Source organism: Barbus barbus, assembly GCF_936440315.1.
Source record: "Barbus barbus genome assembly, chromosome: 32".
Classification (NCBI taxonomy): domain Eukaryota; kingdom Metazoa; phylum Chordata; class Actinopteri; order Cypriniformes; family Cyprinidae; genus Barbus; species Barbus barbus.
The window spans coordinates 15,709,615-15,735,371 of NC_136760.1; the positions used below are offsets into that span (position 1 = coordinate 15,709,615).

The window sequence follows — 25,757 nt, forward strand, 5'->3', positions numbered from 1 at the left end:
GAAAAGATTCAGCTGGGAGAATATCTAGCAACTAATTAAGTTAATTGACATCAGGTCTGTAACATGATTAAATGTTCCTCAACGTCAGCACAGAGATTTGTCCAGTTTCTCTGAAACTTGTGTTGATGTTTTGCACTGTAGATGATGAGATTTGCAAAGCCTTTTCAATTTGACGTTGAAGAATGTTGTTTTTAAAGTATTCCACAATTTTTTTACGCACTCTTTCACAGATTGGAGAGCCTCTGCCCATCTTTACTTCTGTAACATGATTAGCTATAAAAGGGATGACTTGGAGAGGCAGAGTCTCTCAGAAGACATGTACCCTTTAGGGGCAAATAAGGTACAAAGGTGCACCCCAGTGACATCTTTTATTTATTTAAAGTAAAATATATTATATATTAAATCTCAACTGATTGTTTACAACGTCACAAAATGTAAGCTATATTATCACACCGCTCTATATATTGGATAGTTTTTAGTTTTAGATTATTTCATTTATTTAACAGGGACAATGCACAACAGAAGTGTTGTGCCAGAGTTAGCTATAAAGCTAATTTGCACCTGCAGTCCCTGGGCAGGATGTTGTTACAAAATTACAATATTCAGTCACAAATAATATAATGCATACAACACATACAATATCACAACACACTCCATAACTCCACAACTGAAAAAGCAGATTGTCCAAAATCAGTTTTCTTATATTTAGTCAAACAATCACCTCTAACTGATGACCTAGTCTGCCTAATATTGTCCTTACAGAAAGTCACACATTGCTTAAGAGGTGGTGGTGCAAGATCATGAAGTAGTTTATACATCAAGCACACAAGCTGATATAAGCATGTTTTCACAGCTTGTTTATAAATAGTATATAATGGTTTTAACATAGTTTTACTTATATGGGACCAACTTGTAGCACAATAAGATAAATGAGGGAGAATCATTGTGTGCATTAAGAGTTTAGCAGCAGCCACAGGTAACAAACGTGCTCTAGCACTTTTAGCGATCATTTTAATGTTTTTTTATTATTTAAATTAGAATCCATAATCATACCCAAATAGTTTAAATGCTCAACAATATTTATTACCTCTCCTTTGACTAAAATATCTGGACAATGCTCAGCAACTCTCTAGATGGAAAAATACATTCCCACTTTGTTCAATGCAGCAGTAAGTTTGATAACAACTTGTTCTTTTGTCATAGCATAATTATAAACAACTATCATCTGCATACATCTGAACCTGGACCTCTGGACAAACTGTAGGCAGATCAATAATATATAAGCTAAACAAAATTGGTCCATTACAGTCAAGAAATGGTGCGCATCATTAATTCTTGTGCATTGTTTTCTTAAATTTAAGTATGATTCCAGTTTCATAGACAGGGCTTAGCCTAAACCAGGATTAGGCCATAGTCCAATTAGGACATTTAAGTAATTTTTATTAACATGCCTTAGAAAAAAGCATTACTGGTGTGCATCTTAAGACAAAACTGAACATGTTTTAAGATCAGTTAGTGCAAGTTTCTTTCAGTTGAAACAGCTCAGATTTACATTTTAGTCTAGGACTAAGCTTAAGCCTTGTCTGTGAAACCGGGGAAATGTGTATTAGTAGAAAAACTGAACTTTGATAATTTAGATAAAAGAACATTATGATTAACAGTATCAAAAGCCTTTCTAAAATCAAGGAAGACAGCAACAACAGCACCTCCCTTATCAAGACTGGATTTAATTTGTTCCACGAAATAACAGTTTGCTGTCTCCGTAGAGTGATGTGCCCTAAATCCAATCTGCATAGGATGTAATGGAAAATAACCAAGATTTAAATGCTCTACAAATTTATTGCAAACGACCTTTTCAATTACTTTAGAAACAACTGGGAAAATACTGATGGGTCTATAGTTAAATTACATTAGCAGGATCACCAGTCTTCAATATAGGTATTTTATTAGTACAGTCATGGCCAAAAATATCGGCACCCTCGCAATTCTGTCAGAAGATGCAACCCTTCAGAAAATTGTTGCAGTTGCGAATATTTTGGTACTCACATGTTTATTTTTTTTGTTTGCATTAGAACAACACACAAAAAAAAACTTAATATTTACTATTAAGTGCTACCTTAACTTAATATTTGGTAGCACCTTCAGTTAAAAAAATAACTGAAATCAATCGCTTCCTGTAACCATGAATGAGTTTCTTACACCCCTCTACTGGAATTTTGGATCACTCTTCTTTTGCAAACTGCTCCAGGTCATTCAGATTTGAAGGATGCCTTTTCCCAACTGCTGTTTTGAGATCTCTCCACAGGTGCTCTATGGGATTCAGATATGGACTCATTGCTGGCCACTTCAGAACTCTCCAACGCTTTGTTTGTAACCATTTCTGAGTGCTTTTTGAATCGTGTTTCGGGTCATTGTCCTGCTGGAAGACCATGATCTCTGGTGGAGACGCAGCTTTCTGACACTGGCCACTATGTTGCGTCCCCAAAATTCTTAATCGTCAGATTTCATGATACCATTCACACAGTTAAGGTATCCAGTGACAGAAGCAGCAATGCAACCCCAAAACATCTTTGAACCTCCACCATGTTTGACTGTAGGGACTGTGTTCTTTTCTTGAAGGCCTCATTTGTTTTTCTTTAAACAGGGCCATGATGTCCTTTACCAAAAAGCTCTACTTTTATCTCATCTGTCCACAGTACATTCTCCCAAAAGGATTGTGGTTTTGTCACATAAGTTTTGGCAAACTCCAGTCTTGCTTTTTTATGCTTTTGTGTCAGCAGTGGTGTCCTCCTGGGTCTCCTACCATAGCGTCCCTTTCCATTCAGATGGCGACGGATAGTACGAGCTGACACTGTTGTACCCTGTGTCTGCAGATCAGCTTGAATTTGTTTGGAAGTTAATCGGAGTTCTTTATCCACCATTTGAACAATCCCTCGTTGTAATTTTTCATTAATTTTGCTCTTCCGTCAACGTCCAGGGAGGTTAGCTACAGTGCCATTAGCTGTAAACGTCTTGATGATATTGCGCACAGTGGACACAGGAACATTAAGATGTCTGAATATGGACTTGTGGCCTTGAGATTGTCCATGTTTTTCCACAATTTTTCCACAACTCTTTACACTTCTTTCTTTTCTCCATGCTCAGTGTGACACACAACACAAAGGTTGAGTCAACTTTTCTCCATTTTAACAGGTTGCAAGGTGTGTCTAAATAGAAATTACATCAGCATCACATGCTTGAAAAGCAATTATTTCTTACAATTTTGACAAGGTGCCAATAATTTTGTCCAGTCTATTTTTGAGTTCTGTGTGAAATTTGATCAAGTTTGACTTTTCTTCTCTGTTTTTTTTTGTGTGTGTTGTTGCAGTGCAAACAAAAACAATAAGCATGTGAATACCAAAACATTTTCAATTGAAACAATTTTCTGAGAGAAGTGTTGCATTTTCTGACATAATTGCAAGAGTACCGATATTTTGGCCATGAATGTATATCCAACTTTATATTAGTATATCCAACTTTACCTGCATACATAAAGTATACTCACATAAAATGATAAATACTATATAGCAAATTTCAGCTGATTGATAGTGTACACCTTCCCAAAATGTACTTTATATTATTACACAGCTATAATCTGCTAAATGCAACTATAATGTATGAAGATATTAACATTAAACATTGACATCATAATTTTCTGTAAAGCTGCTTCAAAACTGCTTCACTCACTCACAGATGTATCAGAAATAACCTTATGCGCTATAAAATGGTGTCAACGTCCTTTAGAAAATGTTTTCACTTACTTTCTCCTTGCCCAGGTCTGCAGGCCATATCTGACAGCTGTATTAAAACGTCTTCAGAAAAAAAGGTTGGAAACATTCATCTGTGATCAACGTTAAAAAGGCAGAAAAGCTTGTTGCATTGTTCTTTACTTGTTGAAAACATTTGTCTTCAATAAATAACCAAGCCTAGTGGTATCTGAAACAATTTAACTGTCACAAAACTACCGAGCGAGCTGATAGATTGTAGTTCAGTTTGAGAGCAGAAAAGCAGGTCCCAGTGACAGCACATGTGTCACCATAAAAATCTATCCTGAGGAAAGAATACTTGAAATGTTTAGCAAAAAACAGTGTGGAATGAGCCAGCATTCATAAATCCTGCCCATTGCAGACAGAGCTCAGAAAATTAGCAAATTCTCCTGAAGAGCAAATCACAGAAGGATGAGAAAACAGAGAAAGAAAGCAGAAAGGAAAAAGGAGGAAAAGACAAACAGAAAATGGATATATAAATAAAACCTAAGAAGAAAACAAAGCTATACTGATGCTCTGGAGAAAATTGAGATGACCGAAAGAAAAAAGTGGCAGAATAATCAGGAGAACAAGGAGGTATTAGGAAAAGAGAATGTGAATGTTCATTCTGGCACGAGTGTTGTGTATGATACACACATTAGATTTAATTTATAGAGAAGCTGACTGAGGTCTGATCATTATCATTTATCCTCAATTAAGCAGCAAGCTCTCCAGAGCAAGATAAAGACAGCTGTATAAATGATTTACACAGAGAGAAGCCATAGAGCCATAGAGCCACACAGCAGAGCAGTCTCCTCTAGATTTAAGAGCAAAGAGGTATCGGATTTAATGGACAGTATTAACTTGATGCAAAACAGCATATCCACAGTGTATTTACGAGCACCTACTCTTGCAAGGGTACACACACACATACTCAAACCATTTGGATGGAATGGGTGTACTGCTGTAGATAATACTGTTTATCTTTGTGTAAATTTCAGCTGCTGTCTCCTATGATAGATAAAAGACCAGAATGACAAACTGCTGAGTATTTTTTTTTATTATTATTATTGTTCAAAAGCTTGGGGTCAGTGAGATTTTTTTATATTATTATTTTTTTTATTTTAATATTTTTTTCAGCATCTACATTAACAAATCTGATTAAAAGTGACAGTAAAGACATTTATGTTGTCACAAAACTTTCAACTTCAAAACATATATATCATGGTTTCCACAAAATATTAAGCAGCACAATTGTTTTCTTGAAATTATTAGTTGTTTTTTAACCAAATAAATGCAGCCTTTGTGAGCATAAGAAACTTTTTTAATCATAGTGTACTGAATGTCACATTGGTAAAGAGAATACAATTTGGCTGGTCAAGTAATCTCAATGAAATCGCTCCATATAAAATAAAAGCTTTAATTAGAATTCTGATTTGACCATGCACCGTTTATAAACCTTTTTTTTTTTTTTTTTATACAGGGATAAAGCTTTTGTAATGAAGAAAAGCAATCTGCTTGACTCCACTGCATCACACAGGACTGAGATGAGGAGGACTGGCAGCTTGATCTGACACATTCATTTTATTACTCACTTTGTCCAGTAGAGGGAGCAAGACCTCATAACGGCCATGTCAGATAACAAGACGTATACATTACTCTGGTTACAAATATCAACTGTTCTATTCTGACAGGAATTTCAACTTCTGCCACTACACAGATGGAAAAGTGTAGCTTTTGCAGATGATTTATTCTTTAAATTAATGTCATGCTGAGGATTATTAAAAAAAAAAATCTAAAAATCCATTTATGCACATTACTTTTCTGAGAGAGTATTCCTCAGTCTTGCAGTCTGCAAGAAACAGTGAGCGCTATGTAAGTGAGGCTTGAGCTACTGCAGAGAGAGAGATGCAGATTTAGACATTTCCTGAGCAGACAGAGACACTCTGCAACGTTTCAGTCAAACTGAGTCAGTAATATAAAATTTGGCTAATCACATTGGTGAAAATTGCAAACCCTATTTCAGCATATAAGAGCACTAAGGCACTAGCAATTCATTTACTTACAAGCGATTAACGAGGAGTAGAACGGGGTAATTGGGAGAAGGCAGAGTGAGAGAGAATGTTTCTATGCAACTTTGTTTGCCTGCCATGTTTCTCTAATTCAAGCTAATGAGGCAGTTGGGCTGAATCTAGTGAGACAAACAGCCCCTGGCCACCTCCTCTACACACTGACGCAGTTACAAAGTGCGTCTGTGAATGTGTGAACGTGCAATTATACTCAACGCTCGTGCTTTGACAAATCCAGGCAATGACTGAATGGAGTTTGGTGTGTGTAATATGTTTTGTGGTCTGAAGACATGCACGATTTCTTAATATAACACTAATACTGCCATGAACATCATGAAAGGATATAGTCACTGGTGCAAACTGCCCAGCGTACATGTGTACAGAAAGGCAAACACGAAGACATGTAAATGTACAGTTCAGGTAATGTACATTGCAAAAATATCCCTAGATAAACAGCCATTAAAGCACAAGTCCGATCATTCATGCATCACCTTATAGAAACGTAATCTCCCAGAAATACAAACGCATGTCTATACCCTGGAATAGAGCACAAGAAAAGACAGAGGGGAGGAGAAAATCTGAACCTTCACTCCAAAAATAAAACAGATATTTAGTTGGGCACAGACTGTGTTTCGGCTTCTGATGGTAATGACATTATAAGAGCGCTACTGGACAAACCCTCATAAATAAGAACTGTGGTTTCCAGACAGATAGAATGCTGGGAAGGGTACGTTACAAACACATCCTGTCTAGAGTTGAACACAGCACTGTAACAAACGCATCCCCAAACACCTCACACAAATCACAAAAAAACTAACTTTTCAAAACCACTTTCCAAAAGATCATTCGGTAAGAATCAAGTGCTTCTTTTTCCTGACGTTAGCCAGAGGATGAGCACCTCCCTTTGGGAAAATCACATTTACTGGGCTAAAAATATCTACCTGCGGCTGAACTTTGCTTGGATGTTTTCCTTTACATGATTTATAGCTCCCTACACTGAAGAAGATCCTTTTAAAAATGTGTATGCACTGTGCCCTTGGGTGTTTGACATCAGTGCCCTTTTTATCTAGAGTAGGCCTATATGATAATATTTACTAAATTATAAAAGCAGATTTGCAAATTGAGTTATTTGTAAACACCCCTTTAATGTATTGACTAGGGGTGTTGCAATATACCAGTATTGATGATAAACACGACATTTAGAAAATGAAATGCTGATATCATGTTAATACTACACATGATAATATGGCAAATAATCCTGTGCCATTATCTGGTCAACACTCCAACAAGTGGGAATACTGCACCTTAATGCTGGTTGCAAACCACCATAAAACAGAAAAAAGACAACGATGTGTAGGTATACTGCTGCACAAAAATCATGTCAGAGGAGATGCCAGACAAAAGTGAGGCACTCTGCCTGTACTCGAAAAAATTTGCTCACCAGAGTGGACATTTTTTGGATTCTGTTAAAAAGATGGGATATTAGACACCCCAGACTTGCCATGAAAAATGTTCAGCCTTAAGCCAACTCAAAGGTCGCCTAAACAGAATAAAAATTAGCCTAATTTTCCCCCTGTCCAATCACAGTTGACAGGTACTGGAGCTCCAAATGTGCCATCTTTTCTTCAGTTACTATTTCTTCTTTAGGTTGCCAGGTATTCATTCCAAGAATCAATGCACATTAGTAAAAGAATCAATTTTCTTTGTCTACAGATAAACGCTTTAATGGCTGCAGTACATTATAAAAGTAGCCAAAAAAATTGCAGTTGTATTATGAAAGTAGTCTAAAAAACTTGGGAAAACCACAACCCTGGCAACACTGTCTACAGGAAGTATGATTTTGTATGCTCATGTTATAGTTACAAAACCTCTTTCTGTCTCCCAGTATTAATATTTTTAGTGTGATTCATTTTTATTTTCCGGAAAACATAAAATATGTTTTGAAAAAAAAGGTGAATTTTACTGACAGCATAATTTCTCTATAGATAGCAAGAGAACAATTAACAATATTATATATATATATATATATATATATATATATATATATATATATATATATATCATGATAATATCATTATAGTTAATTATTTTGGCCACAGTAATTGTGTACTGAAAACCGGGCTCCATGACAGCCCTAGTGTTGGTGTGTTCATATACAAGCCAATGTGTGTTTTTACCTTTAAGTATTTGACTAGTTTCTGGATCTGCCAGTATTCAGAGGGCAGGTCGGTGGGGATCTCGGCACGTCTTTCAGGCTGTTCTTCATCTTCCTCATCCTCTGATGAACTCTCACTGAAATCGTCAGCTCCTCCTGGGCTTTTACTGCACATACACACACATATGCACCTATTAGACGTATTAATATTCAAGCTGGCCCACAATTTCATGTCTTTCAGACACAGTACTCTCCCACAGAATTTTCTCAGGGTAGAAAAGAGAACTATCCATACATAACAGGGCATTACAGAAAAAGCCCTTTCTATAATAAATAGAGCTTAATACATCAAATCAGAGGAGAGTTGGAGCAGGTGCAAGCCAAACCACACAGCACATTCTCTCAAAGCTCTGGTAAAATCTCTCTGAATCCAATGTGGAATGAATTATTGCTCTCTGAAAGGCCTTCATGCTCAAACCCTTGGACACAACGGCCATCAAACTCATGTGTGTATTTGAAGTGTCATCTTAAGCCATGGCATCAAATTAAACGGCAGGGGATGGAGAGAACAGAGACAGAGCAACAGAGAGAGAGGAAGACTGGAGTGGTCATCAGTGCGTTTCTGAACTCTTTCATCGCAAGCTTATACACGCACGCACAAACGCAGATGGCCGTTAAAGCGGATCAGGCTACTGAAATGAATGTTTCGTCAAACGAGTCATGAAACCCAGTATACACGGAGAAGAGGCCAGAGGGACTCAGATATGTTTTCCAGGGGATAACAGTATTGCCGGACAGCAGCGGACTTGTCTCTTTGTAATTCCCGCCATGAAAAACTACGAAAATGGTGTTAGTCACTTACTAGAAGTAAAATGTGTGTACCGCAATGCGAATGATTGTAAGTGTGCTGGCTTAGTGTGTTATGCATTATATTACTAATGTGTTTGTAGACAATGAACACACAAACGATCTTCAGAAAGCTACATTTAAAACGTTTCTATTAGCAGTAGGACTTGGGAAAGAGAGACTGCGGCTACACCCAGAACTCCTTACAGGCAGGACTGTGTACTCTGGCAGTCGATGTTATGGGGACAGCTGGAGTTTTCACTCAGCATCGCCAAACAGACAGAGAGGAGTCAGGAGAAGGAACAGGGTTATCAGCGGCTCAGGCACAGGCCGGTTATTATAGACCGCTACTCCCAGTAGCACCAGACGACCGTTCTATGTGCACACCAACCTGAACGGCTGCTTCATCCGTGTCTTATTAAAGGCTATAAAATGAATACTTATCCACAGCTGAAATAATTTGCCCTGAAAGTGAGTCTTTATTTCCAATTCAGTGATTGGATAAGTTTTTTTTTATGTTTGGCCGGGAGAATAAAGGGTTATTCAATTATGCGTGTTCCTGGGAGAGGGTTTTTCAGATCCTGTTTCAATGGTTAGGTTTTTACCTCAGAGAAAATACCATATGTACAATGAAAAGGCGCTTTATGTGGACTGATATTATGGTGGCATAAATTTTTTGAGAAGATTGGCAGCCTGGCAAAGATGATCCAGAAAAATTTGCTTTTTTTTTGTTCTCGGATGCGGGGGTGCCATTTTCCAAGATCTTCTTGCTTTCTCTGCTCCTTCTAGACTTCTCCTCTACCTCACTGGAAAAAAAAACATAACAACAATCAGATATTTAACATGTTTATACATTTTAAAAAGTCACCATGAAATCAAAATTAACTATTTGTTTTATGGAATGTTGCTTAATGTTAATTATAATGATTTAACTGCGCATATCATTATTTTTAAAAAACTTTTCAGAATTGTTGAACTTGTCACTCACATGAAATGACTTCAGCAATTAACAAATGTATACAAACCAATCAATTTCAGATGGGAAACAATCAAATGCCTGCATTTGTTTCTCGTTTCTAGAAGTCATTTTACTTGGATAGGAAAAAAAGTTTCAAGTCGACTTAAAGTTTCAAAGCTGCCTTTTTTTTTTTTTTATATATTTTTATTGAAGGAAGAACAGGGTGACATTATATACAAAGAGTTGACAAACATTCTCTTTTTTTCTTTCTTTTACTCCCTCTTCCCACAACCCACCCCACCGACCCCCCCCCCCCCCCAAAAAAAAAACACAATAAAAATGAAAATTTACATAAATTAAAATAAAATAAACGTAAATAAATAAATCACAAAGTTTTTATAGTACAAAAACTAAGGAAATACTTAACATCAATGTTAGCACATTGGGTTTGATTGCGTTATCCGTTTAAGTATGCACAGGTCTTATTAACTTTACTATTAATTTTAGTTTGGGGGAAGAGTTACACCTTTTTCAAAATATGAGATAATAGGGGTCCATACTGAATAAAAATGTTTGGTGGATATTTAATTTTCTCCAATTTTAAAAACAGCATCACATCACTAAGCCAGAGTGAAACTAAAGGTGGCTTACTTGATTTCCAATCAAGTAATATTCTTCTCCGAGCCAAAAGACACGCGAAAGCACAAGCGACTTGACAATTTTTGGACATGACTGTGCCTTGTTCAGGTACTCCAAAAACAGCCATTTCAAAACTAGGCCTAATATCTTTACTATATGCCTCAGACAAAATTGTAAATATAGTTGTCCAGTAAGCAAACAGTCTGGGGCAAGCCCAAAACATATAAGCCAAATCTGCTTCAGCAGAGCGACATCGCTCACATGTGTCGGTTACATTTGTGTATATCTTGGAAAGAAGAACCTTACTGTAGTAAAGTCTATGGAGGACCTTGAACTGAATTAAACCTAAACGAGTACAGGAGGTTGTTCCATTCACTCTGAGTAATGCATTGTTCCAGGTTTCCTCTGATATATCCATTCCCAAATCCTTTGACCATTCTGCATGAATTTTGTCTAGATTAATATTTTTTATTGACATTAAAGTGTTATATACATTAGAAATTACTCCCTTCAAATGTAAGGGAATATTTAAAACTGCATCCAATCCTGTACTAGGAGGAATGGAGGGATATGTGGGACAATGGTTTTGGATTAGATGCCGAACTTGAAAATATCTAAACAAATGTGATCTCGGCAGTTTGTATTTTGAAGAGAGAGATGAGAATGGGGCAAAAGATCACTGAATTTGACAAGGTCCAACTGTTGCCATTGACTAAAGACTGAGTCCAATTGACCTGGAAAGAATAGGTGATTCTTGCATATAGGGCTGGTTATGGAGAAATCTTTGAAACCAAAACATTGTCTAAATTGAAACCAAATCTTGAGGGTGTTTGCTACAACTGGGCACTGAGTATACAATGAAATACAAAGGGGCAATTTGGATAAAACTAAAGCAAGAAGAGATGAAGAAATACAAGAATTCACCTCTGAAATACACCAGACATCTTTGGGGATCTGAAGCCAATAAAGTACTTTTGAAATATTTGCAGCCCAATAATAATACCTAAAATTAGGAAGTGCCAATCCACCTTGAGATTTTTATCTTTGGAGAAATTCCTTCCGAATCCTAGGTGTTTTTCCACCCCATATAAATGATGAGATCAGTCTGTCTAAATTCTGAAAAAAAGATTTAGGTAGAAAGATTGGGATACACTGAAACAAGTACAGGAACCTTGGTCAAATGTTCATTTTTACACAATTAATTCTTCCTGCAAGAGAAAGAAACAACGAGTTCCATTTTTTGAGGTGTAGTTTTAACTTGTCAATTAAAGGAGCAAAGTTCTCTTTGTAAAGGTTAGAGAATCCCTGTGTAATATTTATTCCTAAATATTTAAAACCTGATACAGACAGCTGAAAGGGTATATCCTTACTCGAAATATCGAGACCCTTGTTGTTTATGGGGAAACAAACACTTTTTGAAAAGTTTAACTTATAACCTGAGAAAGTTCCAAATTGATTCAATATCTTAACTACTTGCGGAATACTTGTAATCGGATCTGAAAGGTATAACAGCATATCATCGGCATATAAGGATATTCTATGTTCTATGACTCTACTCCCAGTCAACACGTGAGATCATGCGATGATCACAGTGAGATCACACAATCGTCATACTGTGATCCTCACCGTGTGAGTAAAGCGTGAGCTCATTGTGAGTTCATCTGATCCTCATACTGTGATCCTCACCGTGTGAGTAAAGCGTGAGCTCATTGTGAGTTCATCTGATCCTCATACTGTGATCCTCACCGTGTGAGTACAGCGTGAGCTCATTGTGAGTTCATCTGATCCTCATACTGTGATCCTCACCGTGTGAGTAAAGCGTGAGCTCATTGTGAGTTCATCTGATCCTCATACTGTGATCCTCACCGTGTGAGTACAGCGTGAGCTCATTGTGAGTTCATCTGATCCTCATACTGTGATCCTCACCGTGTGAGTACAGCGTGAGCTCATTGTGAGTTCATCTGATCCTCATACTGTGATCCTCACCATTGAGTAAAGCGTGAGCTCATTGTGAGTTCATCTGATCCTCATACTGTGATCCTCACCGTGTGAGTAAAGCGTGAGCTCATTGTGAGTTCATCTGATCCTCATACTGTGATCCTCACCGTGTGAGTAAAGCGTGAGCTCATTGTGAGTTCATCTGATCCTCATACTGTGATCCTCACCGTGTGAGTAAAGCGTGAGCTCATTGTGAGTTCATCTGATCCTCATACTGTGATCCTCACCGTGTGAGTACAACGTGAGCTCATTGTGAGTTCATCTGATCCTCATACTGTGATCCTCACAATGTGAGTAAAGCGTGAGCTCATTGTGAGTTCATCTGATCCTCATACTGTGATCCTCACCGTGTGAGTAAAGCGTGAGCTCATTGTGAGTTCATCTGATCCTCATACTGTGATCCTCACCGTGTGAGTACAGCGTGAGCTCATTGTGAGTTCATCTGATCCTCATACTGTGATCCTCACCGTGTGAGTAAAGCGTGAGCTCATTGTGAGTTCATCTGATCCTCATACTGTGATCCTCACCATTGAGTAAAGCGTGAGCTCATTGTGAGTTCATCTGATCCTCATACTGTGATCCTCACCGTGTGAGTAAAGCGTGAGCTCATTGTGAGTTCATCTGATCCTCATACTGTGATCCTCACCATTGAGTAAAGCGTGAGCTCATTGTGAGTTCATCTGATCCTCATACTGTGATCCTCACCGTGTGAGTAAAGCGTGAGCTCATTGTGAGTTCATCTGATCCTCATACTGTGATCCTCACCATTGAGTACAGCGTGAGCTCATTGTGAGTTCATCTGATCCTCATACTGTGATCCTCACCGTGTGAGTAAAGCGTGAGCTCATTGTGAGTTCATCTGATCCTCATACTGTGATCCTCACCATGTGAGTACAGCGTGAGCTCATTGTCAGTTCATCTGATCCTCATACTGTGATCCTCACCATGTGAGTAAAGCGTGAGCTCATTTGTGAATGCTTCACACTCCTGTCCAGTTGGCGGTGGTAAATTCACCATCTAAGCTGGTTTTCCAACCACCATAAAACATGTAAAGAAGATGAAGAAAAAGTTGTGCAAGGAATTGTTACACTGCAGAAATGGTGAGTGGGCTATTTACATACTTTCAGATGATATTATAATTTAGATATGCAATTTGGTCTGGTCTTTTTTTTAGCAAAGTACTGCTCACACATGCTACATGTGCACCAGCCATTTTACCTGGCTTCAGTAATCACAGCAGATGGCTAGCTGCAGCTAGTTTGCATATCAGTATTTGTGAATTGTTAGGCCTGTTATGTCAGATCGTTACAACATTACTAACATATATTTCAATATATTTATATTTATACTTATATTTATTATGCCCAATTACAGTTATGTACTTACAGTCCATAATAGAAAAATAGGTTTTAATAGTTAAATGTTACACTTGATTAATTTGTGACTTCTGAGAATAGTTTAATCTGTGGCTGAAATGTGGGTATAAGAACACAAATTCAAGTTGTTTCAGTTTGTTATATGTCTAATATAAGACAATATTTTAGTTTTAAATAAGTATTTTACAGATTTCTAAAATATTTATGTTCTCTTTATTATGATAGGTGGTCTTATAAATTTGCTAATCATAATATATTTATTTATTCATTCTATGATGAATAAATAGTTGACTGAATTTCCATTATACACATAGTATACATAAATTTCCCACTAACAGGAGACTATGATCAAGCAAATCAATACATCTCAGATTACACAACTGGGGTCTCAGCAGCAGAGGACTCAATTACTTATTCAATGAGAGACCCTGCAGTTGTGGAATTACCTGAGAAGAGAAAAAGGAAAAATAAGCTCTGTGATGAAAGTGACATCAATTCAGAGACATCTTCCTGTGAAGGTCTGTATATACTGAAATTATTGGTATGCAGAAAACAATTTAGGCATAACTCTGTGATCATTCTTTATTTTTATGTACTAAACAGATATGAACTTGAAGCAGTCAGGAAATGAAGTGAAGCAATCTGGTCTGAAGTCAAGAAATGTTCCACTGCCCAAACCTCCTATTTACCATGGTTAGCCTGTTTTAACTTTTATGAAGAACTTTGAACTCTCTAAAGCACTTTTATATATTTTTTCAATCAAGTTTTGATTATTTTATTTCTTCTTTTGAACATTAGTCAATATTCCACTCATTCAGAAAGTTCAGTGTGAGAGTGTTTTAACTTTTTAACTAAACTTTTATTTAATAAAATGTTTTTTTCTTCTGCATGATCTGTCTTTAAAGATACTCTTCAGAGAAGTGGGGAAAGAAGATGAGGATGATCCCAAAAGCTCTGCTTTCTCAGGTGATTTAGACATATACTGTACACACATGTACAAAAGATAAATCCATGTATTATGGTGTGGATAATGTGTTACTATGCAGAGGTTTTTACACTTTATATTGCCAAAACCCACCATATATGATGAACCTTTAGCTAAGGACCCCTTTCCTGTAATAAAAAACAAACTTTTAAATTCATACTTAAGAGTAATGTTGGGCATGTAAACCTGAAGATAAACATTTTTAGTTCAAATGTATTAGTTTTATAGAAGCTTTACAAAGAAGACTGCCTTACAAATCCCATACTAAAGATACAAAACAAATATAAACACTTCAGGAAAAATGTATCTATCAAGAACTGAAAAATGTGACTAACAATGTTTGAATACATTAATATTTCTGCTTTGTCTGTTTTGTATAAATTTTTTGAAGACCCTTACAACCCTCTGGAGGCCTGTTGTGGGTCCCCCGACCCCAGTTTGAAAACCCATGCATTCATGTATTGATGTACATTAAGCCACTTACTTCTATGTCTTCCTCTCAGAATTTCACGATCTTCAACAACATCACATGACTTCTAAAGAAATTCCAGTGCAAACCAGGATACCAGGTGTGTATACATTGAAGGTTTGTTATGGCAAAAGATTAGGTGATCATACTTATTTTCATGTGCTAAACAGATGATGTGCATTTAAAGAAGTCAAGAAACGCAATGAAGCGAGTTGGTCTGAAGACAAAGAATGTTCAGCTGGCCAAAACTCCCATATACCATGGTAAGCTTGTGTTTTAACTTCTCTAAGGAACTTAGCATAATCAGCTTTATAATTTTCTTATGTATTTTTGTATTATTGTACTTGTCTTATGTATTTTCTTGAAAATAGTCAAGAGTCCACTTATTCAGAAAGTTCTGTGTGTCAAAACATCTGGTGAGTATGAAAAAACTTTTTTTATTTTTACTTAAATTGAATCTGGTGAAGCTAATTTGATCATTCAAATTCACATTGTTCAGGTGACTGTCTGGATGATTTCCATAAGGGATGTTATTGTTTTTTTTTTGTTTGTTTTTTTTGACATTGTACCAAATGTCCCCACAATTAAATTATAACTCTGAACCACCTACATGTGCATTGTGGATAAAACGATTAAGGAAAAAATCAGTTTAATTGATTTAGAGAAAACAATTATATAAACAATATAATTGATTTATATAAATGCAATTTAACTGACCTTATGTATGTAATTTTTATAAGAAATTGATAAATTGAAAAATGAGAAATTGTTTGGTATGTTATATATCAATTAGACATTATTTAATTCTACAGAAATAAAACATCCTTGGCTAAATAAGAATCTAATTATTAAAAAATTTCAGATCTGAATACTAAGATTCTCCAACAAATTCAAATGTTGGAACAGAGACAAGCTGTCATCATGAACGACTTGGCAAAAGTTAAGTCTGTTCTCATGAAGCGGGCAGATGAAGATGCCCATGAGGAACTTTTTAAACAACAACAGTGCTCCAGCTTTGAAACGTTTGAAGCCTTCTGTCAGAGGCTTGAAGAAGACAAAAATTATCGAGAGCTTTATGTTAGTACTACTATATAAATCTTACGTTTATTTTTACAACAAAGCGACAGTTTAATTGATAATTTTTTGCAGCAGATACCATGTAAATGAAATGTTGAAGCCTGGTATATTTTAATCATAACAATATTATGTATGTTTTTGTCAGGTACACTATCTCATCCATACTCACGGCAGCTCCAATATAGGTGAGATGGTGAGACAGAGTTTAAAAAGCATGGCGACAGATGATGTTCTCTGTCTGTATAACCGAACGGGGAAAGATGGGAAGAAGGTGTTGCCACCTGTGCTCCTGACATGTTTGAAAAGTAAGTCTATAAGTTGTGGTATGTGCATCTGAACGTTGCTACAGAAAATGTAATGTTAACACCTTGCTCTTTGTGTTTTTAGGATGTGTCAGGTCTTTTCAAACACACAATGAAATCGAGGTGAAGAAGCAAAAAGTCATCACAATAACTACACCAGAAGCTGAATGTATTCGCCAAGTTGAAATTTTTGTGTCCAATGCCAACACCAGGCTGAAAAGAAAACAAAATAAAGAAAAAAACTGACTTTTTGTTTGATTGCCTTTGTTGATGGAAATAAAGAATGTGCTTGTAAATGTTTGAGATGACTGATCCATTTTAGATAACGGTGAACACAATTATTGCACAGTGGTCTCATATGGTGACCTCACAGTATGAGTGCAGTAACCTCACAATGACCACAGTATGAGCGCACAGTGACCACATTATGAGCGCACAGTGACCACATTATGAGCGCACAGTGACCACATTATGAGCGCACAGTGACCACATTATGAGCGCACAGTGATCACAGTATGAGCGCACAGTGACCACAGTATGAGCGCACAGTGACAACATTATGAGCGCACAGTGATCACAGTATGAGCGCACAGTGACCACAGTATGAGCGCACAGTGATCAAAGTATGAGCGCACAGTGACCACAGTATGAGCGCACAGTGACCACAGTATGAGCGCACAGTGATCACAGTATGAGCGCACAGTGATCACAGTATGAGCGCACAGTGATCACAGTATGAGCGCACAGTGACCACATTATGAGCGCACAATGATCACAGTATGAGTGCACAGTGACCACAGTATGAGCGCACAATGATCACAGTATGAGCGCACAGTGACCACATTATGAGCGCACAATGATCACAGTATGAGTGCACAGTGACCACAGTATGAGCGCACAGTGATCACAGTATGAGCGCACAGTGATCACAGTATGAGTGCACAGTGATCACAGTATGAGTGCACAGTGACCACAGTATGAGCGCACAGTGATCACAGTATGAGTGCACAGTGACCACAGTATGAGCGCACAGTGATCACAGTATGAGCGCACAGTGACCACATTATGAGCGCATAGTGATCACAGTATGAGCGCACAGTGATCACAGTATGAGCGCACAGTGACCACATTATGAGCGCACAATGATCACAGTATGAGTGCACAGTGACCACAGTATGAGCGCACAGTGAGTGTGATGTGGCCTCATATTTTGACCACCGTATGAGCGCACTGTGAGTGTGCAGTGACCTCATGTTGTGAACAAAGTATGAGCACACAGTGAGAGCGCTGTGTGGTTACACTTTTAGTTCACTGTGACACACACATTGTGACCACACCATGAGAATATTGTGAGCTCATAGTGACATCATTGTGAGATCAAATTGTTGACTGGGCTGTTAATGCCCGTAAAATGCTGTGAGCATCTTAATGCTATGGATAGGGGCTCGATAGCTAAAGTAAAAAGTAAAGGGCTAAGAGGGCATCCTTGTCTTGTACCCCTTGATAGAGGAAAAGGATCTTTACCAGGTTTTAACAAAAGAATAATGTTTGCTTCATTTAAGGTTTGTGGCAGGCTACCCTTTTCCAAAGAATCCATAAACATATCAAGAAGAATAGGGGCTAATTTATCTGCAAATGTTTTATAAAAATCTATAGGGTAGCCATCAGGCCCAGGAGTTTTTTTATTCTGCATTAATGAGATTGCATTTAAAATTTCTTCTTCTTGTATATTCTTATCTAAATAGGTTTTCTGCTCAGAATTAAGGGTGGGAAAATCTACATTGTCTAAAAATTCCAACATTACAGAGTTAGATTCAGGGCTTTCAGAAGTATACAAATTTAAAAAGTAGTTTGTAAAAGTGTTATTAATTTCAATGGGATTAGCTATTAAATCATTGTCAATGTTGCTAATTTGAGGTATAATTTGAGAGGCAGCTTTAGATTTTAATTGGTGGGCTAAAAGTCGTCCTGCTTTTTCACCATGTTCATATATATATCCTTTAGAACGTAATAAACACCATTCGGTTTTATTTGTTGATAGCAGATTATACTGAATTTGAAGGTTCAACCTTTCCTTATAGAGTTCAGGTGAGGGACATGTGGAATACAGGTAATCTAATCTTTTAATAGAATCAATTAAATCATCTAGTCTTTATTTAAATTTTTTATTGAGAGTGGAAGTATATGAAATTATTTCTCCCCTGATTACTACTTTAAGTGTCTCCCACAATGTAGATGCTGATGTAGATTCTAACCTATTGTGTAATAGGAAATGATCTATAGCTGTATTTATGAATGTACAAAATGCAGGATCTGATAGTAAGGATGTATTTAGTCTCCACAAAGGTTTTTCATTATACCTCAAATTGCAAATAAGATCTAAATGCACGGGTGCATGGTCTGATTCCACAATAGGTAAATAATCGATTTGTTCAACAGAAGGAAGGAGAGATTTATCTATAAAAAAAATAATTGATTCTTGAATAGGAGTGGTGAACTTGTGAGAAATAGGAATATACTTTGCTGTGTGGGAACTGAAATCGCCAAGGATCAACTTGAAAATGGCTTGGGCCATTTTAGAACAGGATAAAGATTTTGGATTAGAGCGGTCAAGGGATGGATCCATAACACAATTTATGTCACCACCAAAAATCAATGGGAGTTAAGGTCTGGCAACAAAGAAACAAGCTTATTAATAAAACTCACATCATCCCAGTTGGGGGCATATACGTTAACTAGTAAAACAGGGACATGATATAAACTCCCAGAGACAATAACATATCTTCCCTGAGGATCTGCAATGACAGCAGACGCTGTAAATTGAATGTTTTTGTGTATCAAAATGGCAGCGCCCCTTGCTTTAGAGTTAAAACTAGAGTGAAAAATTTGACCCACCCATGATTTCCTAAGCCTAAAATGATCACTAATGCGTAGATGGGTTTCCTGTAAATATATTATTTCAGATTTAATTTTTTTTAAATATGTAAAACTTCTGCCTCTTTTGGTTGGGCCATTTAGGCACATTCCAGCTAACAAATCTAACTTTCGAACCCCCAGGAAATTTAGTTAAATCGGCCATATTAGACATGGCCAAATATTAATTTAAACAGACAATCACAGATCAAAGATGCAATCAACAATATACATGTTTCCTCACTGTTAAATTAATCTGAAAACATAACATAAAACAACATTTTTGGATAAACGTAACACAGAATAAAACTTCCCAACATATTCCTTATGCTTGTTTCCCCAACTGAAACAAGCCGCAGAAACCTGTTTAACTTGCACGAGTCCTGATTATCCAGTCTTTTCCACTCGACCTTCTTGAGGGATCCCAAACCACTATATATACTCAGCGTCATTATTACGCATTGTACCGCATAAACGTAAAGGCAATAAACAAAAACAAACATTCTGTCTTTTCTTAAAGTATTAGATAAGTAGAGAGAGAAAGGAAAAAAAAAAAGTCCTCATTGCCTTGAGTATACTAACAGTGCCACATAACTATGCAGACAGAGCATTTACGGCCAAAGTCAGTCAGTTCTGTGCAAGAATGCGTTGTTTGTAAAAAGCCTCGGCAGCTGCAGGTGAATCAAAAGTGTGAGTTTCCTCACCTAATTTCACACGGAGACGGGCAGGATACAGAAGCTGAAACTTTATTCCTTTCTGGTAGAGGGAGTGTTTGACTTCTTTGAATCCGGCGCGTTTCTTCGCTAAAGCTGCGCTCGTGTCCGGGTATAACCTCAGTGACACTCCGTTGAATTTAACATCATGTCGCCTGGCCCAGTGAAGTGCTTTTTCCTTTTCCTGAAAACGGTGGAAGCAGACAATGAATGGTCTTGGAGATTGCCCTGCTCCAGGTTTAGTTCAGGAGGCCTGTCAAACACACCGTCCATAGTAATCTTTAAGCAGTCCAGATACGAATGCGACGGGGTCTTTTCCATCCTCACTGCCTTCCGGAATGTTAATAATACGTAGGTTAGACCTTCTGGATCTGTTTTCAAGGTCATCAATTTGGTCAAGAAGAGATTAATTTTGTGCCTTCAAGGATTTAATCGACGCTTCCGCGGCGACGAGCCTTTCGAAGTTTTCGCCGACTAATACTTCAGTAGACGTGAGTCGGTGTTGGAACGAGCTTACTGTCTCGCGTAACGTATCGAGAGAGGCCTGCAGCGGCTTGACTGAATCAAGCCTGCCATGTCCTCTTTTAAGCTGGCCCGCTGTTTTGCCAGTTCGGAGACTAGTTGACTCATCAACAAGTTATCCGTGTTGTCTTTTTCAGGTTTATCCTTGTTGCTAGCAGTATCGTTCGCCGCCATAGCTGCTAACTTCCCCGCTAGGGTAGCACCTGATCGTGTTGCTGGCACAGTACCTTGCTTCTGCTTCGAGTTGCTCATTTCTCTTTTTTGAGCTGAATATAGTTATTATATTTTAAATTGTGAAGCAATTAGGTTTAAAAAAAAAAAAAAAGACGCTTTAATATATTTTAAAGGAGTGTGGGTGGGAGGTCTTCGTCTCTGCTGCTCTCTCTTACATCGGCAAACCGGAAGTCCAAAGCTGCCTTTTTTGCCCTCAATGATTTAAATTGTTTTTGTGGTACAAAAAAGGTCAGGTAAAACTTTTCCAATTTTAAATTCACCTGTGATGATGTTACATGCCTTGTATGATTTGCATGTCTAGTCTGATATTTTATTTGTACCACATAAGTATCATCTATGAATATATGTGGATGTTCCATGTACAATGTTTTAAAAAGCCACTTCAATTTTCAGTTTAACTGGTGCCTTTGTTGCATTTCCCTTTCATTTTTTGAGAATTGTTTAATTGTTTTTTTTTCTCCCCTCAGGTAATATGTTTGTTTCAGCCTTCTAAAGCTCTCTAGAGTGTGTCTAGTTCTGTGACACATTACAGAGAAAGCTTACATAATTTGAATGCAAGTTTGGTTCTGGCAGAACACCATAAAATTTCACATCTGGGAAATTCTTATTTCTCCAAAACAAAGGATTATTGTTTTGGAAATCCTAGATGACTGGTCAGAGGAGGTTTACCAGTAACAACATAGCTAAAGGGCTGATTTGTCTGCTAGATCAATCCAACGAGGAGAACACATAACTGAGTGATAAACTCTGGCTTTATCAGCTGACAGTCACTATGGATAGCTATGCCATGACTTCACCAACTGACACTCACAAGAGAACAGCCACTAATGCATAATACATATAACCAAGTCTGCCTGACTGTTGAACTGTGTATCTACAAAGTATGTAGAATGCATGCAGCACTCCAGCAATCATCAGTGTTGTGGCCTCTGATGTTCAAGCTCTGATGGTTTTTTGGGAGTCCACTGGGATTTGGAATTATCACTTACTCATAAGATGACGTGAGGCCGAGGCTCTTCCATTTTAAAGATGGTTCTAATTTCTTCTTCGTACCGCCCGGCTTGTTCGGCACAAACTGTTGTCTCGCCTTCTCAGGCACATTCTTTTCCTCATGATCGTAAGACTTCAGGGTTTGGCCTGTTTCCTCAGCATCAACCGTTTCCACATGTAAGATCTTTTTAGTGGATGGCACATCTTGAATGGCAAAGTCCTGTAGAAAAGAGTGAATAAAACATAAACAAGATAGTTAGGAAAAGGACATGTCTCAATTTGTACCAAATACACAGACTTGGGTAGTTAAGAGTTCTTCCTTTCAAGTATTCTTCATTTAACAAAGTTCTTCATGAATGCACTCTTATTTTCCATTTTACATCTGACATATTGTCTCTTTATTGGGGAGGCACATCACACACTCATCTTCGAGCTAGTGCAGACTTTTCATTCTAAAAAAGAGACGTATAAAAACTTAATCCCACTTATGAATTTGTATCCCTGAACATTTATATAATACATACATTTCTCCACAGTCTGCTGCCAGAAAAACAATCCTGCCTTTGAGTTATGAGAATAAATGAAAAAATAATAAAAAAAATAAAAATAGAAACATATTTCCAAAATTTCTTCTGTTAATTGCCTATACAATATGAGAGGTTTATTGTTTCTGTACATTCTTGAACTGCAGATGGAAATTTGGCACACAGTCATTGGAATCTTTGTGGCAAAGTAATGCAACAATGATTTTTTGAAATTATAAGAGACTTTCTCTTTCTCCTACTTCTTTATTAACTTTGTAAGAAGCTCAACAGGAGACATATGGTTAAGAGGCAGGAAAGATTTTAGTCGCAGGCACCTGCCATCAGCCCTTCATTGGTTCCATCATTTAGAGAGATGTAGCAAGAAAACATAAAGTGCAAGAAGAAGAGAGAATAGTATGAGAGAGGAAGAGTTCAGAAAGAGTACACAAGGGAAAACGCTTTTAATATGGCACAAGGGACTCTGTGTAGATCCAGCTGGGCTAAGCACACTTTGTGCCTTTCATGAGCTTGTCTGGCCTAAAGAAGGCCAAAGTTAAGAACAGCCAACGTTATATCCATTTCGTTATACCACTCCACCCACCTTTAATATGATAATTGAAGTAATAAACCTGCATAAACCCTGTCCAAGACCAAGTAGGGAGAGTGAACTCTCCAGTGTATGGCATCCCAAACAGAAGGCTGAATATCAAGAGAAAACCTCAAAAAGTGCTCAATAAACCTCAAACTACTACAACATCTAACTATAAAGAAAGAAAGACAGAGATTTGCAAGACAAGGGAAGTCTATTTCAAAACCCAGTGAGCTGACTATTATAGATGGTACTCACAATTGATGATGCAATACTCTAATATGCATAAACATACACAATGTTTAGGTCAAATTGTTATTAAAAATTAGTATATTTTACTCAATATATATAAAATGTATAATATTTTATATTTATATTCACTACAGTTCTAAAGTTTGGGGTCTGTAAGATTTGAAATGTTTTTAAAAGTCTCTTAGGCTGCATTTATGTGATCAATTACAGTCATTTTGTGAAATATTATAATATTAACTTTTCTATTTTAATACATTTTAAAATGTAATTTATCCAGAGATGGAAATGCTAAATTCAGCAGTTATTATTGTAGTCTTCAGTGTCACATAATCCTTCAGAAATCATTCTAATTTGCTGAAGTGCTCAAGAAACATTTCTTATTATTAATGTTGAAAAAGTTGTGCTGTTAATATTTTGTGGAAGCACTGACAACTGAAACCTTATTGACTCCAAACTTTTGAACGGTAGTGTATCCTTATCAATATTCTTCACAATCTAATAAATTAAAGGTATTTCTAGGTATTTCTTTCACTTTGTTTGTTTTTCATTGCATTACATTCTGTTACTGCTTTTCAAAGGACACACAGAATTCTGCATTAGAATTTGTAGTTTCTAGGTTTCTTTCAAGGCAGCATAAATAAGTCACCTTTTGAAACAACCTTCGCATTGAGAGTGTGTCTATGATGCATTGAAATCCTACCTTCTTCAGAGGAAGCTTACTAGGTTTTGGAACAGAGCGACAGTCTTCCTGTCAAAGTCTGACAAAGCAGTAGAGTATGATATCTTTTCCCTGATGAATGTCACCTTCTGCTCAGCCCTGGCTGTGCATGTTAGATTAAAAGTGTCTGATCTGATAAAAGTATAAAAAAGCATCGGTTCCTCACGCAGCTGATATGTTAGGAGATACAGCCTGTTGTCTTTGGCTGAGAGCTGGTGTGTGCTGAGGGTTTCTGGACCGAATAATCACAGTCCGGTGCTTGACTGATGGCTGAAGGACCAGAGCGTGTCTGAGACTTATTACAGCAAATTCAGGCTGCAATGCAGAGCCTATTCTCTGCTGAACTTTTCAGGTTACAAGAATCCCATTATGCGACTAAAAGCATTATCTTCACTCAAATCAACATGCGCCCTAACGTAACGGGTTCCTTTCAGGTGGATAAATGTGTATTTGTAGAAGGTGATGAGAGTCTTGAGCAAAAAGGAGAACAAATGTGTTTGGAAGACCTTAGAAAGACATGGAAAGAAAGACATAGAAAAGCAAACTTATGAAATCTAGAAAACAAGGAACCAATGCAAAATATGGAGAACAAAGAGGGGTTTGATTTGTGTCTAAGCAGACTACTTTTATGGCTCTCTTTACGGCCTCTGTCCATCACCCGTCAGCTGCTAGCGCTCATGGTTGCGCTCCCGCCCGCTGGCATAATAAAACATGAAAGTCTGGTGGGCATTTTTACACACACAAACGCTCACACGCTGAACCGCCTGCCTGGCATCATAGCTTCAAAGAATAATAAACTCTTTCTCCTCACTGCCACCAATAATCGAACTCAACCTGCTAGCACATATCCAGCCTTGTTAAAAAAAACCAAACACTAAAACCGCACTGAGAATATTCACCTCATTCTTTTCAGCAATACATATTGTTTCAAAGCAGCTTTGCAGAAAATAGTGCCTTAATACCCCCAGTGAGCAAGCCAAAGGCAACATGGCAAGGAAAAATCATTCCAGAATATCACACCAGAAGTGCACCATCTGTTCAGTAGGTTAACCATAGTCAATATGAACTTTGAAGTAGCATTTCCTGTCTCGATAAGAACGGTAATATCAAAAAATATATATTGGCAACAATATTCAGACACCTTTCAGCAATAGCAAATATGACTGTGACTGTTATGTACCAAATAAACAGCCTGACGTGATTTACACAAGTAGGACATGTTCCTTTATCAACATCCTTTGTTGTTCCTGAAACAACATTCCTATTATTCAATCATTGCCTTCTGATTTTAAAGCGTTAAGGCTTTGATTGGTTACTGAGGATGTTGTTCTAGGACCTACAAAGGATGTAGATCCAGAGACATAGTGTCAAATAAACAAGTAGAGCATATAGCTCTACTTCAGCTTTTTCTCATAGAGCTTTAGAATGATAGCATACTTAGACTGAACATTCATCAGAGGCAAGTGTTATGGAAGGTGAGCAGAGCTACTGAGCACAGACTCATGGGAACCGTTCCTCAAGTAAGGAAGATGAAGCCTGTCCTGGACCTGACAGAGTTTAATTTGGACATCTCTGCTGAGAGTAAAGGTAAAACTCTGCAGCAGGCTTAGTTTGTGTCTGAAAACTGGCTCTGAATGCAGAAT

At 37.4% G+C, this 25,757-nt stretch overlaps 1 protein-coding gene across 1 annotated transcript in view; it reads right to left on the reverse strand.

Annotated features, from left to right (window-relative positions):
• LOC306852388 (outer dynein arm-docking complex subunit 2-like) overlaps positions 1-25,757 on the reverse strand; it is a 67,724-nt gene that overhangs the window by 33,009 nt on the left and 8,958 nt on the right. Inside the window, exons 8-10 of the mRNA XM_079389148.1 lie at positions 22,031-22,251; positions 9,527-9,661; positions 8,032-8,176 (exon numbers count right to left, since the gene is read on the reverse strand). Of these exons, the coding sequence (XP_079245274.1) occupies positions 8,032-8,176; positions 9,527-9,661; positions 22,031-22,251 (501 nt within the window). The remainder of the gene's footprint in view (positions 1-8,031; positions 8,177-9,526; positions 9,662-22,030; positions 22,252-25,757) is intronic.